The sequence below is a fragment of the Aristolochia californica genome, unplaced genomic scaffold (genome assembly GCF_029961685.1).
Source record: "Aristolochia californica isolate CCGP_79_NKW_82.1479 unplaced genomic scaffold, dmAriCali1.0.hap1 SCAF_7, whole genome shotgun sequence".
Classification (NCBI taxonomy): domain Eukaryota; kingdom Viridiplantae; phylum Streptophyta; class Magnoliopsida; order Piperales; family Aristolochiaceae; genus Aristolochia; species Aristolochia californica.
The window spans coordinates 40,030,085-40,044,822 of NW_027182268.1; the positions used below are offsets into that span (position 1 = coordinate 40,030,085).

At 39.5% G+C, this 14,738-nt stretch overlaps 1 protein-coding gene across 1 annotated transcript; it reads right to left on the minus strand.

Moving 5' to 3' along the window:
* Positions 1 to 9,691: 9,691 nt before the first annotated feature.
* On the minus strand, positions 9,692 to 9,961 carry LOC137937462 (protein GLUTAMINE DUMPER 5-like). The gene has a single exon (XM_068782520.1). It carries the CDS (start codon positions 9,959 to 9,961, stop codon positions 9,692 to 9,694), a length of 270 nt encoding a protein of 89 aa, XP_068638621.1.
* Between the last annotated feature and the right edge of the window lie 4,777 nt (positions 9,962 to 14,738).

Below are 14,738 nucleotides of genomic sequence, written 5' to 3' on the forward strand. Positions count from 1 at the left end.
TCCCTCAACACAGAAGCAGCCTGTCGACGCACAAGGGAGTGTAACCCATCAAGCAGAAAAGAACAAGAAAGGGAAGAAACTTCTCTCTCCCTCTCTCTCGAATTTCAAAAAAAGAAGGAACGAACAGAAACAGAGAGACGGTGGGTGCGTTGCTCTCTCCGCTCTCCTCTCATTATTTCGCACCTGAAACTCCTAACACCTTTTAATTCTCTGCGTTCTCATAATGGAGGCGCACAGCTTTTACCTCCCCGAGAACTGAGGACCCCCTCTCTTATACAGGAAGAGTATAAGACCCCCCCTTAAATAGGTAAAACACAGGTACTCCTTATCTCTCAAACCTTTACTTCTACGTCTTGTCATCAACAAATAGCAGCCTTTCTATACAAAATGCAAAGGACCTAACTGGGTTTTCACATTTTTTACGAGGCTAGAAGGGATGGACTGATCGAAAAGGCCTTCTGCTCCTGGCTTCTCCTCTCTGCTTCCCCTGCTCTCCTCTACCTACCCATAAAGCTGGCCAGTGAGCACCCTCTGTAGCAGAGAAGCAACAACTGTTCTCAACTCTTATTTGACCAACTTATACAAAACCTGTAGCAGAGAATCAACAACTCTTCTCAACTCTTATTTGACCAACTTATACAAAACCTGTAGCACCTCCATCACCCCTCCTTTCTCTGTGAGAAGCTTTGTTGCCGCTTCACACTTTCCAATCAAAACAGACTCGTCGAGATGGAGCAACCATAATCCATGGGGTTGCAGAGATTGAGCCTCTCATCAGCTTCTCACACCAGTGGCCTGCCATGCTCCCACTGACCGAACAATAATGACTTGATTTGTACTGATCCACTGATTGCCCCAATGGATTTGTTCGAGAGATGACAAAATGGCATTAAGCCATTTGTCATCTGCACATGGAAACTGAGCTCCCTTCCTGCTTTTAACATTCTCTTCTTAGGGTGACCTGTCTCTTTTAATAGCGTTTCTGTCGAGGGAAACTAGAGAAATGGTGGGAAAAGAAAAAAACGAAGGGCACGACCCTACGCGCCAAATCCCTTGGCCTATCGTTAAGAAGACTGACATTACGAAAAGGGTATGACACAAAATCTGAGGTTATTCTTATAGATGTCCGGCACGTCACGGAATCCATTTCCCTCGAGTACCAGAAAGCAGAAAGCTTTTACCAAAGCCCAGTTCTTGTTTGAAAGGAGGTAAAGAGTATCTATCATGTGGTTCAAAAGAAAGGAAACTCCATTATTGCACCAAAACAGTTCTCTCTCAGATTCTATAATTGGTAAAAAAGAATACCCTACAGTGTCCTACACTATATTTAACATGCTCAGAGTTTAGGTAAACGTCGCAGTTTTCATGAACAGATCTATAACCTCTGGTTGATGGATATTCTTTATAATATACTACTTGTGATTAGATTCTCTGACAGACCGTAAGAATTAAAGGTTACTGGTAAATGGTGAAAGAAAGTGGAACTGGGAAAAACAGGGTGAAGTTCTGTTGAAACAAAAAAACTAATTCGCACAAGACTCGGTTTCTGTAGTACAAAATTTTGTTGTTTCAGCAAATTCTTACATTATGAAGGCTGTAGTAATTCTATTTTTTTTTTTCAATCCAAAGAAAGCTCAGATATTGCAATGAACATACTGATATGGCTCAAAAAACCTCCCCAATCCTCAAGTCCTTTATCCAATAGACCCATTGTGAATTAAAACGGTCAAATTACTCATGATTGTGCTTTGTACAGAAAGGAACGTTGTTTCCGTAGAAGAGGAGAAGCTGGTATAGTCGATGGGATGGATTCAGACAAAGAAGATTACGTTCATGAGGAATTTCTTTTGGGTTTCATGGTGAAGAATGCTGAATGCAGACAGCAAATACCAAAACATCGTACGAAGCGTATTAAAATATGGTTGTGTTACGTAGGAAGAAGACGGCCTCTCTCGCACCGACCCACTTGCACTATTGTCGTAGCCATGGGAGACAAGTATTCTACTGAAGATTTTGTTGCTCAATGCCGTCCTGTCATCATTAAGCGACTTGGTCTAATGCTTTCCTCATGGATAATTTTCCATCAGTATCGACTAAGTTTGAACGTTAATCTTTGTTTTCACAAGTGCGTCAGAAAAGTTTCAGATTTGTCGATCTTCTTCGTGTTCGTCTTAGTCTTTGTTTCTAAACTTTTAATCTACAGGCTAGTGAAAGAGGAGGTGGGAAGGTAGGACAAGGGCGGCTGTCATGCCATTATCTCAGACCAACCCACTTCTTTTTTGTCATTGACATTGGAGACAAAAGGGAAGATAAGATTTGGTCGCTTACTCTCATCTAAGAATTATTAAGCAATTATTTTCCACATGGAAGAGTTTGAAACAACAGCAGTGAAGTTTGAAAAGAGGTAAGGACACTGTTGTTGTGATTATGAGGTGGATGAAAGATGTTTTTCGTTATGTTTGTTATGAAAAAATCGATGACAACCAAGTAATCACACGGCACAAAGATTTACGTGGTTAGGTAAATTGCTTATGTCCACGGGAGCTGCAGAGTATTTTATTACTTGAGGAATCTCAATAAAATGGTGGGGACAAGTTCCGACTCTTCTCTCTGTTTCCCGCAGCGACTAGTTCAGACCCGAAGCCTTACCACTATTTCTCATAACGACACTGACCTTCTCTGTTTCGGCAGCAGCGTCGCAGCTTCACGTGACGGTGAGGAGCAGCAGCATCATCTTCTCGAGCCCTCTCTCTTCCAGCAACGGCGTCGCCTCTCGAGCCCTCTCGCTTCCGAGTCCCTAGAGCTTCTCTGTTTGCAACTCACGGTAGCACACACAATGACACAGATTCACCTCTCTCTGCTACCTCTACCAACAGCACCAGAACAATGCAAAAATTCCCGAAGTCCCGAGAGAGAGATGCCCTGTTCTTCTTGTGAGTTCCGAGAGGGATGCCCCGTTCTTCTTGTGAGTCCCGAGAGAGGGAAAAATCAACAAGAGGGAAACTTGATTTTTTTTCCTTTGAGTGCAGCACACGCCAAAGCAAATAAAAAAAGTGAAATGCCCTCCATGTCTAGCACGAGCGATGTGGGGCAGACTCCATAGTTTTCAACAATTCTCCCACTTGGAGACTGGTATACCCACTGTATCGCCCTCTTCCTCAAACATGATATCCTCCACCTTTGTAACTCACTGCCCCTGTCTTCATGCTAGAAGACCAACGGAGGTTGTGCACAAATTCAGGTTCTCAAGGGTAACACCCTTTATCAACATATCAACAAGGTTCTTACTTCCACAAATTTTCTCAAGTAACAACTGTCTGTCATCTAACAATGATCGTATAAAGTGATACATGATTTGAATGTGCTTAGTTCTGGAATGAAATATTGGGTTCTTGGCAAAGAATATGGTACTCTGACTATCGCTATAGAGAGTGCCCTTCTGATTTTTTTTGCCCAATTCCTCCAAGAAACCCTGTAGCCAAATCATCTCCTTTGCAGCTTCTAATACTGCAATGTACTCAACTTCTGTAGTAGACGAAGAAAATGTTTTCTGTAGATTTGAACCCCATGAAACTGTAGTACCACCCAAAGTGTAAACAAACCCTGTGGTACTTTTTCTGTTATCAATATCTCCAGCTAGATCAACATCAACATAGACAATCACCTTTAAGCTCTCTCTTGAGAAACACAAAGACATTTTTGAGGAGCCTTTTTAGTACCTCAGAATCCACTTCACTGCTTCCCAATATTGTTTTCCTGGGTTACTCATGTATCTACTCACAACTCCCACTACATGGGCAATATCCGATCTAGTGTAAACCATAACATACATAATTGAACCAATGGCTGAGGCATAAGGAACCTTACATGTAATCTTGTTCCTCCTCTGACTTGGGTGACTGATCCTTGTTGAGTCTGAAGTGATTGCCCAAGGGTGTGCCAACTGGTTTGTCCATATTGAACCTGCTGGGTACCCTTTTCACATACTCAACATGCGAGAGTCCCCACGTGCCACTGACTCTGTCTCTGACAATTCTCATACCAAGGATTTTCTTCGCAGTTCCCAAATCCTTCATTGCAAAGTGCTCTGACATCTGCTTCTTCATATTATTGATCTCATCAATACTAGCCCCTACAATAAGCATGTCTTCCACATACATCAATAGAATAATGTAAGAATTGTCAAAATACCTGACATAGCAACAGTGGTCTGCCTGACATCTAATGTATCCAGCACTGCACACGAATCTGTCAAATTTCTTGTACCACTGTCTAGGAGCTTGCTTTAGGCCATACAAGCTCTTCTTCAGTCTGCAAACGGAACTTTCCTATCCCTGTACTACAAACCCCTCAGGTTGGTGCATATAGATGTCTTCTTCAAGGTCTCGATGAAGAAAGATTGTCTTCACATCTAATTGCTTAAGAAATAAATCTTCAGTAGCAACCATGGACAGTACTAACCTGATGGTTGTGATCTTCACCACATGAGAGAAAATCTCAGAGTAATCCACACCCTGCTTTTGCTGAAAGCCTTTTACAACAAGTCTAGCCTTGTACCTCTTACTGCCATCATGCTCAGTTTTCACCCAGTACACCCACTTGTTGTGTAATGCCTTCTTCCCTCGTGGAAGTTTTGTCAACTCCCATGTCTGATTCCCTAACAGGGAATCCATCTCATTCTTCATGGTCAGCTCCCACTTGCTAGAATTTTCATCTTGCAAGGTTTCTTCGTAACTTTGCGGTTCTCCTTCATCTGTCAACAAAATATAATTCAAAGTAGGTGAAACACGTTGTGGAGGCCGAATAGTCCTAACTGACCTGCGAACTACAGCTGCAAGAGTGGACGGTTCTGGATCTGACTATGGAATAATAGGAATGGGTACACTGGACCCACTCTTCCCGTCATTCACATCTCTACACTGCACTGTGGCCTCTGGTAGGTCATCCAATCTCACGAACCTAGACTCCTGAGGAGTTGCTCTAGCAACTGTACTGGACTTGTCCTTGTACACATTCTTCTCATTGAAAATCACATTCCTACTTCTGATAATCTTTCGACCCTGATCATCCCAGAAACAATAGCCAAATGTCTCGTCTCCATAGCCAATGAAATAACACTTCTTTGACTTAACCTCAAGTTTACTATGAGCATCGGAATCAACAAAAACATAAGAAAGATAACCAAAAGTTTTAAGGTGAGAAAATTTGACTTTTTTTCCGCTCCAGGCCTCCTCAGGCAATCCACAATCCAACGGAACTGATGGCCCTCTGTTTATCAAGTAGACTGCAGTACTAACTGCATCTGCCCAGAAAGTAGGTGGTAATCTAACGTGCAACCTCATGCTTCTAGCACGCTCATTTATAGTTTTGTTCATACGTTCAGCAACTCTATTTTGTTGTGGTGTCCCAAAAATGGTCTTCTCCATTATGATACCTAGAGCTGCACGGTATTCCTTGAACCCGCCATCAATATACTCACCCCCATTATCATACCTCAAACATTTCAGTTCCAAGCTTGTCTCTGTCTCAACCATGGCCTTCCAAATTTTGAACACATTAACTACTTCAGATTTATGCTTCAAATAATAAACCTATACCTTCCTATTGTGATCATCAATGAACGTGACATAGTAACGAGAACCTCCCAGGGATGCCACTGGGGAAGCTCCCCACACATCTGTGTGCACAAGGTCCAGTTTTTCTGCCTTCAGTGTTCTGCCACTTTTCAAGAAACTGACCTTCTTTTGTTTCCCCATAATGCAACTCTCACACATACTGAGATTAACTGATTTTAGTTCTAGTATATTGCCTCTGGACAGAAGTTCTTTCATGCCCTTCTGACTCATATGACCAAGCCTGCAATGCCACAAATCTGTTGTGCTTTCTGCAACGATAGTAGCAATAGTGTTATTCAAACCAGTAGTCGAATAGAGTGTACCAATTTTCTTACCCCGAGCCAGTACCAATGCCCTTTTGGTGACTTTCCAGGTGCTATCTGAGAACACCACTGAATGACCACAATCATCAAGTTGTCCAACAAAAATGAGGTTCTTCTTCAACTCAGGAATATGCCTGACCTTTTGCAAGGTCCATTTGTTCTTGTTAGGTAGTCCAATGTCAATGTCTCCCATCCCCACCACATTTAAAGCTTCTCCATCAGCCAGGTACACCTTCCCAAAGTCACCTGCAATATAGTTTTACATTATCCCCCGATGATAAGATGTATGGAAGGAAGACCATGAATCCAGTATCCAGTCATCAATTGGACTATGAACTGTAAGCAATAGTGCATCCTGTACTTCTTCAATTACCACATTAGCACTATTATTCTCGGTCTTCTTAGGGTTTTAATAGTTCTTCTTTATGTGGCCAGCTTTGCCACAATTCCAGCAAGTTGCCTGTTGTCCAAGCCTTAACTTGTTTTTGCCCCTGTTATTTGATTTTGATTTGCCTCTACTTGAGTTCATGTCATATGATATCCCCCTAGAATCAACATTCAATGCTGAACTCGAACCCGAGGTCTCGCCTGAATCCCTCCTGCGCACCTCCTCAGCCAAAATCAAATCACGAATATCATCATATTTCAACTTTGATTTACCGGTAGAATTACTGACAGTCATTCTCATGACTTCCCAACTATTTGACAATGAAGCCAATAGTATCAGTGCATGTATCTCATCATCAAATTCAATTTCAACAAACGACAATTGATTTGCGATAGTATTAAAATCATTCAGATGTTGTGCAACAGACGTACCATTTGTCATCTTCAAGTTGAATAACTTTTTCATCAAATATACTTTGTTATTCATTGAAGGTTTTTCAAACATACCCGACAAAGCCTCTATGAGACCCGCAGTCGTCTTCACCTTACTAACGTTGTGTGCAACGGATCTTGATAGGGTTAGTCGAATAATCCCCAAAACCTGTCGATCCAACAGATTCCAATCAGCCTCCTCTATATTTTTTCGATTTATTCCCCAACAGTGGAAGATGGAGTTTCTTTCCATAGAGGTAGTCATCTATCTGCATCCTCTAGTATCCGAAGTCCGTGCCATCGAACTTCTCGATCCCTAATACCTTCACTTCGTCTTCGGCCATCGTTTTCCCTCATACCCGAACCTCAGCTCTGATACCAGTTGTTATGAAAAAATCGATGACAACAAAGTAATCACACAACACAAAGATTTACGTGGTTCGGCAAATTGCCTATGTCCACGGGAGCTGCATAGTATTTTTTTACTTGAGGAATCTCAATACAATGGTGGGGACAAGTTCAGACTCTTCTCTTTGTTTCCCGCAACAACTAGTTTAGACTCGAAGCTTTAACTCTGTTTCTCACAACAATGCTGACCTTGTCTGTTCTGGCAGTAGTGTCGCAGCTTCACGTGACGGTGAGGAGCAGCAGTGTCATCTTCTTGAGCCCTCTCTCTTCCAACAACGGCGTCGCCTCTCGAGCCCTCTCACTTCCGAGTCTCTAGAGCTACTCTACTTGCAACTCACAGTAGCACACACAATGACGCAAATTCACCTCTCTCTACTACCTCTACCAACAGCACCGAGATGATGCAAAAATCCCTCTCTCTGCTACCTCTACCAGCAGCACCAAGACGATGCAAAAATCCCTCTCTCTGCTACCTCTACCAGCAGCATCGGAACGACACAAAAATTCCCGAAGTCCCGAGAGAGAGAGAAGCCCTGTTCTTCTTGTGAGTCCTGAGAGAGGGAAAAAATCAACAAGAGGGAAACTTGATTTTTTTCCTTTGAGTGTAGCACACGCCAAAGCAAATAAAAAAAGTGAAATGCCCTCCATGTCATGCACAAGCGATGTGGGCCAGACTCCACAGTACTCAACACTTTAGACTCCTCCCCAATCACTCCATCGATACCGAGTCTTTGATTCACTCTGCTAATGCTGAGTAGCAGAGTTCTCAAGTGACTTCATAGTTGGTAACCAATATCTGATAAAAATGTGACAAACTATGCGGTTGAGAGAGGATGACAAGTTGAAGTCTGAACAAAAAACAATATATAACAACACTACCATCACTATTGTTTCTCCCCATTTTGTCTATTCTTGTTTATTATAAATACTAAATTAGTCCTGATAAATGATTTCTTAGTTTAAATAACTAGGCGAAAAATGGTTTTGTAGTAGTCTTCTATAATTTTAAATATCAGTTCTAAAGGGTGGCTATATTATCTTATTCATCCATTTGGTTCAGGCACTTACAAATAGATATGGAATGAAAAGCTCTATCGGTAATTTTACCTGTTTATCAATTTACCACGAACTAAACAAAAAATAATATAGACACTCTTTGCCTCATATATACTTTCAAAATAAAGAATAGTTTTTTATTTTTAAAATATAAAAATATGAAATTAAAAAGGGAGTCCTTTTAATCGAAGAAATTTAAGTTTATTTATTTTTATTATTTGATATAACTTTATTTAAAAACTAAGAGTAGTTCATTGAAAGATGAATGTCATTGCCAGAGGACCTTTACAAGGTGGGGATACCTATGTGAATTCGAGGACATTTCATGTGTAAGATTCCTAAGGATCTCCAAAGAGCTAGTTTTCAAACTATTGTTGAGTTTTTTTTTTTTTTCTAATATAAGAAAGGTCCTCATTTGAATGAATTTTTATTCTAAAGGACAATCCTTTTTTTGTTGGCTTTTTAAAACGTTTGTGCATATCAAATCCGATTCCTTGTTCTTGTTTACGAGAATAAACAGGGTAGGGTTCATTAGGGCACCTCCTTCATCTTTCTTTTCTTCTTATATAAAGAGCCAGAGACCTTTTTTTTCCATATTGAATAAAGATATTATCCGTTACAATCTTCCTATTTTTATAAGATAATATTTTAAATTAAATAAATATTAACTAAAATTAATTTTAGTATTTTTTTTGGTTTTTATATTTGAAGGGAGCAAATTTTTAACTAAATAAATAATTAAAGCCACTTTTAACATTATTTTTCAGTTTTTATATTTGAAGGAAGCAAATGTTATTTCATAATTTATACGAGTCAATATAATTAAAAAAAATTATAACCCTTCTTACATTTTTCTTAATTTTTGTAATATAAAAATATAAAAATGAGATTTTTAAAAATATTTTTATATATGTAGAAGTCCCAAAATATGTGATTATGGGGGTTAAATATATCTCACATAAAATTAAATTCTATTAAAATGTTACAAATAATATTCTTATTGTATAAACAGAAATTTTAATATTTTTCCTATTTTTATATACCACACGAAGGGCATCTTGGACCAACCTCTAGAGCCCATTTACGTCACCATTGCGGGATCCACCGTTCAACTTACACTCCCCACTAAATTAGAACCTCTGAAAAGTGCAGATTTCCTGGGCCCACATCGAATATATTGTCCGGTCGCTTTCCATCTCGATCATATTTCTAGAAATCTTAGAGCTCACAAAAATTTCACAAAAAAGAAACAATTGTATCAGCTATCCTCCCTTGGTTTCGATTTTATCTCAAGAATTTTCTTTTTAAATCTTTCCCAGTAATTCAATTGATTGTATTCCTTTTTTTTTTTTTTTTAATAACTGCGAACAATTTAATTCCTCAGACGATAATTCATATCTGCTGCCGGAAACATACAAAATTGGTAATATCAATGGAAGAAAGTAATGTCAGACTCCTTCGATTTTTTCTTCAACTCGGAGACGAAGAAGAAGGGACAGCTCCGGCTTGTTGACGGAGGGAAGACACTCTAGAGATTGGTTCCGCAAGAAAAGTGGGCTGGTTGTCTCCGGCCATTATGACCACCACCTTTGATTCCCTATCCAGCTGGGAAATCACCGGCTCCGGCGGCTTGTTCGTCGACATGTTCGCTCGAGGTTTGCGGAAGGAGCAGAGCAAGATGATTAGTGCAGCCCCGATGAGGCCTAACATGGCGATGACGGTGACGAAAACGTACGGCATTGGAGAATTTCTGCTCCGGAATCCAGCGGTGCTGGACACGTTCACCGGTCTCATTTCTCTCTCTCCCGTCGTCCCTGCGTCTCGTCACTAACGAAATGAAGAAAGGATGATTCGGTGATGGCTCTTCCTCAACTTATAGGCGGAGGTGGAATCACACAAAGCCATGAGAGACTCACGAGATTACTGGAATACCCATGTCGATTGTCGATTTCATCCTTCAACCTGTGCCGCCTAGTCGGGTGATTCGGCTCACATAAAAGATCTGTAAGTTGAAGGCTACATGTTTGCTTAAATGTCAATGTGGGTAGTATCACATAATCTTTTTGTCAGCTACGATATTTGGAGAACGAATGGGGTTGTGTCTATGTGCTTCTTTGATCATGTAAAAGCGGGTTCCACCAGGTGGATGCTCTTTCTGCTTCAAGGAATGAATTTTTTTTTGTCCCATTACTGTTCATAAAATGATAGCAGCTCCATATGTGCCCTTTAACTGAGATTATCATCTTCTGTTTTCCTTCTCTTTCTGCTAGTCTGAGATAAAGATAATTGGGCTTATATACAGAACATGTTAAACTGTTTCAGATTGATCTAAATAGCATGAAGATGATGAAATGATTCTGTGTCCACAGTCATAACCTTTCTTCTGTATTAAGGATCTGCACAGTTGAAGGGGAAAAGGAACGAACATAAAAATATTTCTAATCCAACTTGGCTGTGCTGGGATTGTGATGAAGAAACTAAAGGGCATTTGAAGATTACACAACTAATTTTGACAGCATAGTTGTGTCCATCTCATGAATCCGGGGCCGCCCACCTGACAAGTTATGGAGAGATTCTGACCTGAACAATAGTTATGTGGCTATCCTGTAACTGCAACAACAAAACTCTGGAGTAAACGTTCAGGTTTTAACTGGGAGACCGATGGATGGCAGTGGAGACTTCCCTTTTCCAATATTATTTGCCACCATGGATGACCTCACGGATTGCTAAAAGTGTCAATGGTGAAACTTAAGTGACGAATCCTAATCATGAATGAAGACCATAGCCATCCGCACCTTTTGGTAGTGCCCTTGATAGCCAATCAAAATTTTTAAAAAATAAAGAGTAATCTGCATTCTGCTACTGCAAATGATGCAATTAAGCTGCACTCTTGAGTTCTTGGCTGAAATATAACTAGTACATTTCCTCTTCCACATATAACACAAATATTCTAGTGACAGGGAAAGAAGAAAAAGGAAGATAATACTTGTTGAAACTCTGAGACAGATTCTTCTTCGGTGCGTCTGCTTTTTCATTTTCTGTGTGAAAATAATGTTCTCTATATTTATCATCGTGAAACTTCGTAGCCAACCGCGTATTGATGGGCTCTTCTTCAATACTGAAACCTGTTCAAGAAAGATTGGAAGAAGAAAAGCTTGGATAACAAGAACTTTCTGCTAACATTCCAATGTGAGTATAATATGACTTGCTTTGTGGGTTTAAGGGTAGTAATGAATGATGTATGTTGTATCTAATCATGTTTAGGTACATTGATAACAAAAATTTAGAGCTTTAGGGGTATTTTATTAGCAAAGAATAAGTGCAGATTGCTTAAAGGTAAACGATAAATGAATTTTAATGGGGTCATGAACTAAACTAGTCCTGATTAAAGTAGCAAATCTTTAGCTCGTTTTATAGGATTCTCATCCACTTTGGGTTTTATTAAACATATCACTCAGACAAGAGTTGAAAGTGAGAGAATCCTTGATACAAAAAAAGAAAAAAGAAAATGGTGGCAGAATGCACTGGTTCTCTAGCATTGTATAATGCAATTGTCAAAATTCAGGTTCTAACAACAGGTTTATAGAGTTAGGGTTTGTTTGGAACCCCATGGAAAAGAAAAGAAAATGAAAATTTGACCATTATTATTTTCAAAAAATAGTTTGTTAAAAGGAGAATATGATCATGATCTTATTTTCACTAACTATTTTTTAGAATAATAATAGTCAAATTCTCTTTTTTTTTTCTTTTCTAGGGGTTCCATAACAGACCCTTTGGAATGGTCGCCTGGAGGTAAACTAGATCATTGCAGGGTGTTTGGTAACGAACCTTCTAAGATTGAATGCATTTACACGCATAGGCCGGTGCATTGGAAGGGCAACTTCCTTCTCCATAGATTCGAAGAGCTTCTAGCTGCAAGAGAAGCAAAAAGAAAAAGATTATCAAGAAGAAATGAAAGACCTGCTTGACATCCATTGTCTCCGTATCTGAGGCTTCTCTCTTCACCTCTTCAATCCTCTGAAGTAGATTTACAAATTTACATGAAAATTTGAACATAGTTTACATAGGTGAGGGGTTAAAATTGTAAACTACTATTTGGGTGGAGGATATAAAAGTTATCTTATCATAGTCATTCTATTTAATAAACAATTATGTGGGTAAATGATGAATCCTTACATTGATTAAAAAAAAAAAACTGTTTCAAATCATTTTTAAAATGGATGTGTAGAAGGGTAGACTGGGTAATCAGGTGAAAGTGCCACCTTTAGCCCTAAGCCACCCTATAGCATGAATGAAATTTAAATGTTAAAATTCTAATATGAAAGTACCATGAAGCAACTAGAGTTTTTCGAGTCGTAACACATCATGAGATTGTAATTAAATGTAGTTTAAAACATAAAATGACAATCAAATTGGTCAGTTTGAATGGGTTCTATTACCCTAATTGAAGTGTCATTCCATACCCATCTCGAAAAATATGATAACCCTTAGGCCCTATTAGTGCTACTGGTTGAAAATTTATATCCTAGGAAAATTTTGAAATATTTTTCTTAGGATACATATTTTCAAGAAACGTTCAGATAAAATCCTATTAATACCTTACTAAGGAATGACATGGAAACCTATAGACATTTCCAATGAAAATTATTTTTTAAGGGAAACAAATGGAAATTAATAATCAATCACATATATTACCATACTTATCTAATAAATTTTGTAATAAAATAAAGTATCAAATAAAAAATTATCATAAAAATTGCCTATTGCTAAAAGCATTATAATATCAATTATCAAATACTTATTCAAAGTTTTTCCATATAGATTTCCTGCCCATTTTGGTCGGAAGATTTTACCCGAAAATTATATGATTTTCTTGGTAAGAATTTTTTCAGTTAAAAAAACATATTTCCAAAAAACATGAAGCACTAATTGTGTTGGAAACAGTTTATCCTGGAAAAGTAATTAACAGGCCTAATGAATAAATAATACTTTATGAGATAAGAACCTTTAGGTGAGGTGGCCTAGTCAACTTTCTCCGAAACCAAATTAGACCAAAAATTGAGGCAGAGCAGCGATTGAAAGTCTCTGTCTTCCACTACCAGAGTGACGACGCGGAAATGACTCACCCGTGATTATTGAAATCAAAATTTCAGTCCACAGAGAATTACCACTGCCGATCTTTCAGATTTAACACCCCTTCGTCGTCTCCACCCAGTTCCTGCGATCATTATTGCAATGACATCCCAAGCCGCCGCGTCCACAACTAATCCAACCCACCACTGTACACATATACCTCTGCTTTCACTCATGGATACTGGCCTGGAGTTACAAACCAAGCCAAACACGTTCTGGTTTAATTACTGTAGCCATTGCCGTACCTGGTTTCTGCCTTTGTTTGTTTTTTTATGATATGATGAACCTGTAGAAAGATTTAAACTCTCGACTGAATTGTCACTGCACTTTTTTGCCCTACGTTCGATTGTGGATGTTCATTCGTTCAACTGTAGCTACAGGCTAGCAGGCTGGAAAGTCCTCTTGCAGATGTAAAACTTGGCTTCGCAAGGCAAAATGGGCTACGCCTAGCAACCGTCTAGCTGAAGAAGAAATCTACGATCCCTGTTGGATATTTACCAGTATCCAGTGCAAGAAGACCACCTGCTTCGGCTACTTTTTTTTTTTTTTTTTTGTTTCTGGGCAAAACTTAATGCATGTTATCATCTTTTTAAAGGACTTTTTTTCAGTTGAAGGAGATCTTAGAGTACTATTGTTCTTTGGCTCGTTAGAACTTAAACGAACGATCGAGGGCATGGCGGACCAGCTCGAAGATGGAAAAAGGAAAGGTTGGAGAAACTGAGATCTCTGATTCAAAATTGTTATTTCATTAAGATTCAAAAATGTATATATATGCTAGAGTCGACTGAAGACTAATGAAAAATCTAATATATAGCAAAAAAGTGAAAAACAAAACTTTTGGTTAACTGGTTGTGAAAATCTCCAGTAGAGGAGGACCTCTCAGATATGTTCTTTTTGCGGCGAGAGGGGCTTGGCCAAGAAGGTTGGCTTGTTCTCCCCTGCCATTATAACCAGAATCTTGGGTTCCATGTCTATCACAGTCTCCGTCCGCTTCTCTACGGCTTTAGAAGACGAATCCCCGCCGGACTTGCGGTGGGAGCAGGTAAGGATGATCAACGCGACGGCTATCAAACTCAGCACGACGCCGATTCCCACGAACATGTAAGGTACCGGAGAGTTCCACCGCATCAATCCTCTGCCGGCGGCGTGGGAAGCCGTTGGTGCACTCACTGGCCTCATCCCTCTTCTTCTCTTGCTGCGTCTGGGAGCGAATTCGCTTAACACCTTTCTGAAGCTTGAGGGGAAGGAGAAGCACGGCTTCCTTAATTATAGACGAAGCAACGCAAAAAGAGACACCTGAATTACAGCAATTACGAAAATGGCATAAAAGCAAAATCTGATGTTAGTGGAGTGGATATTCCGATTGGTTTTGACATCCGTTGTG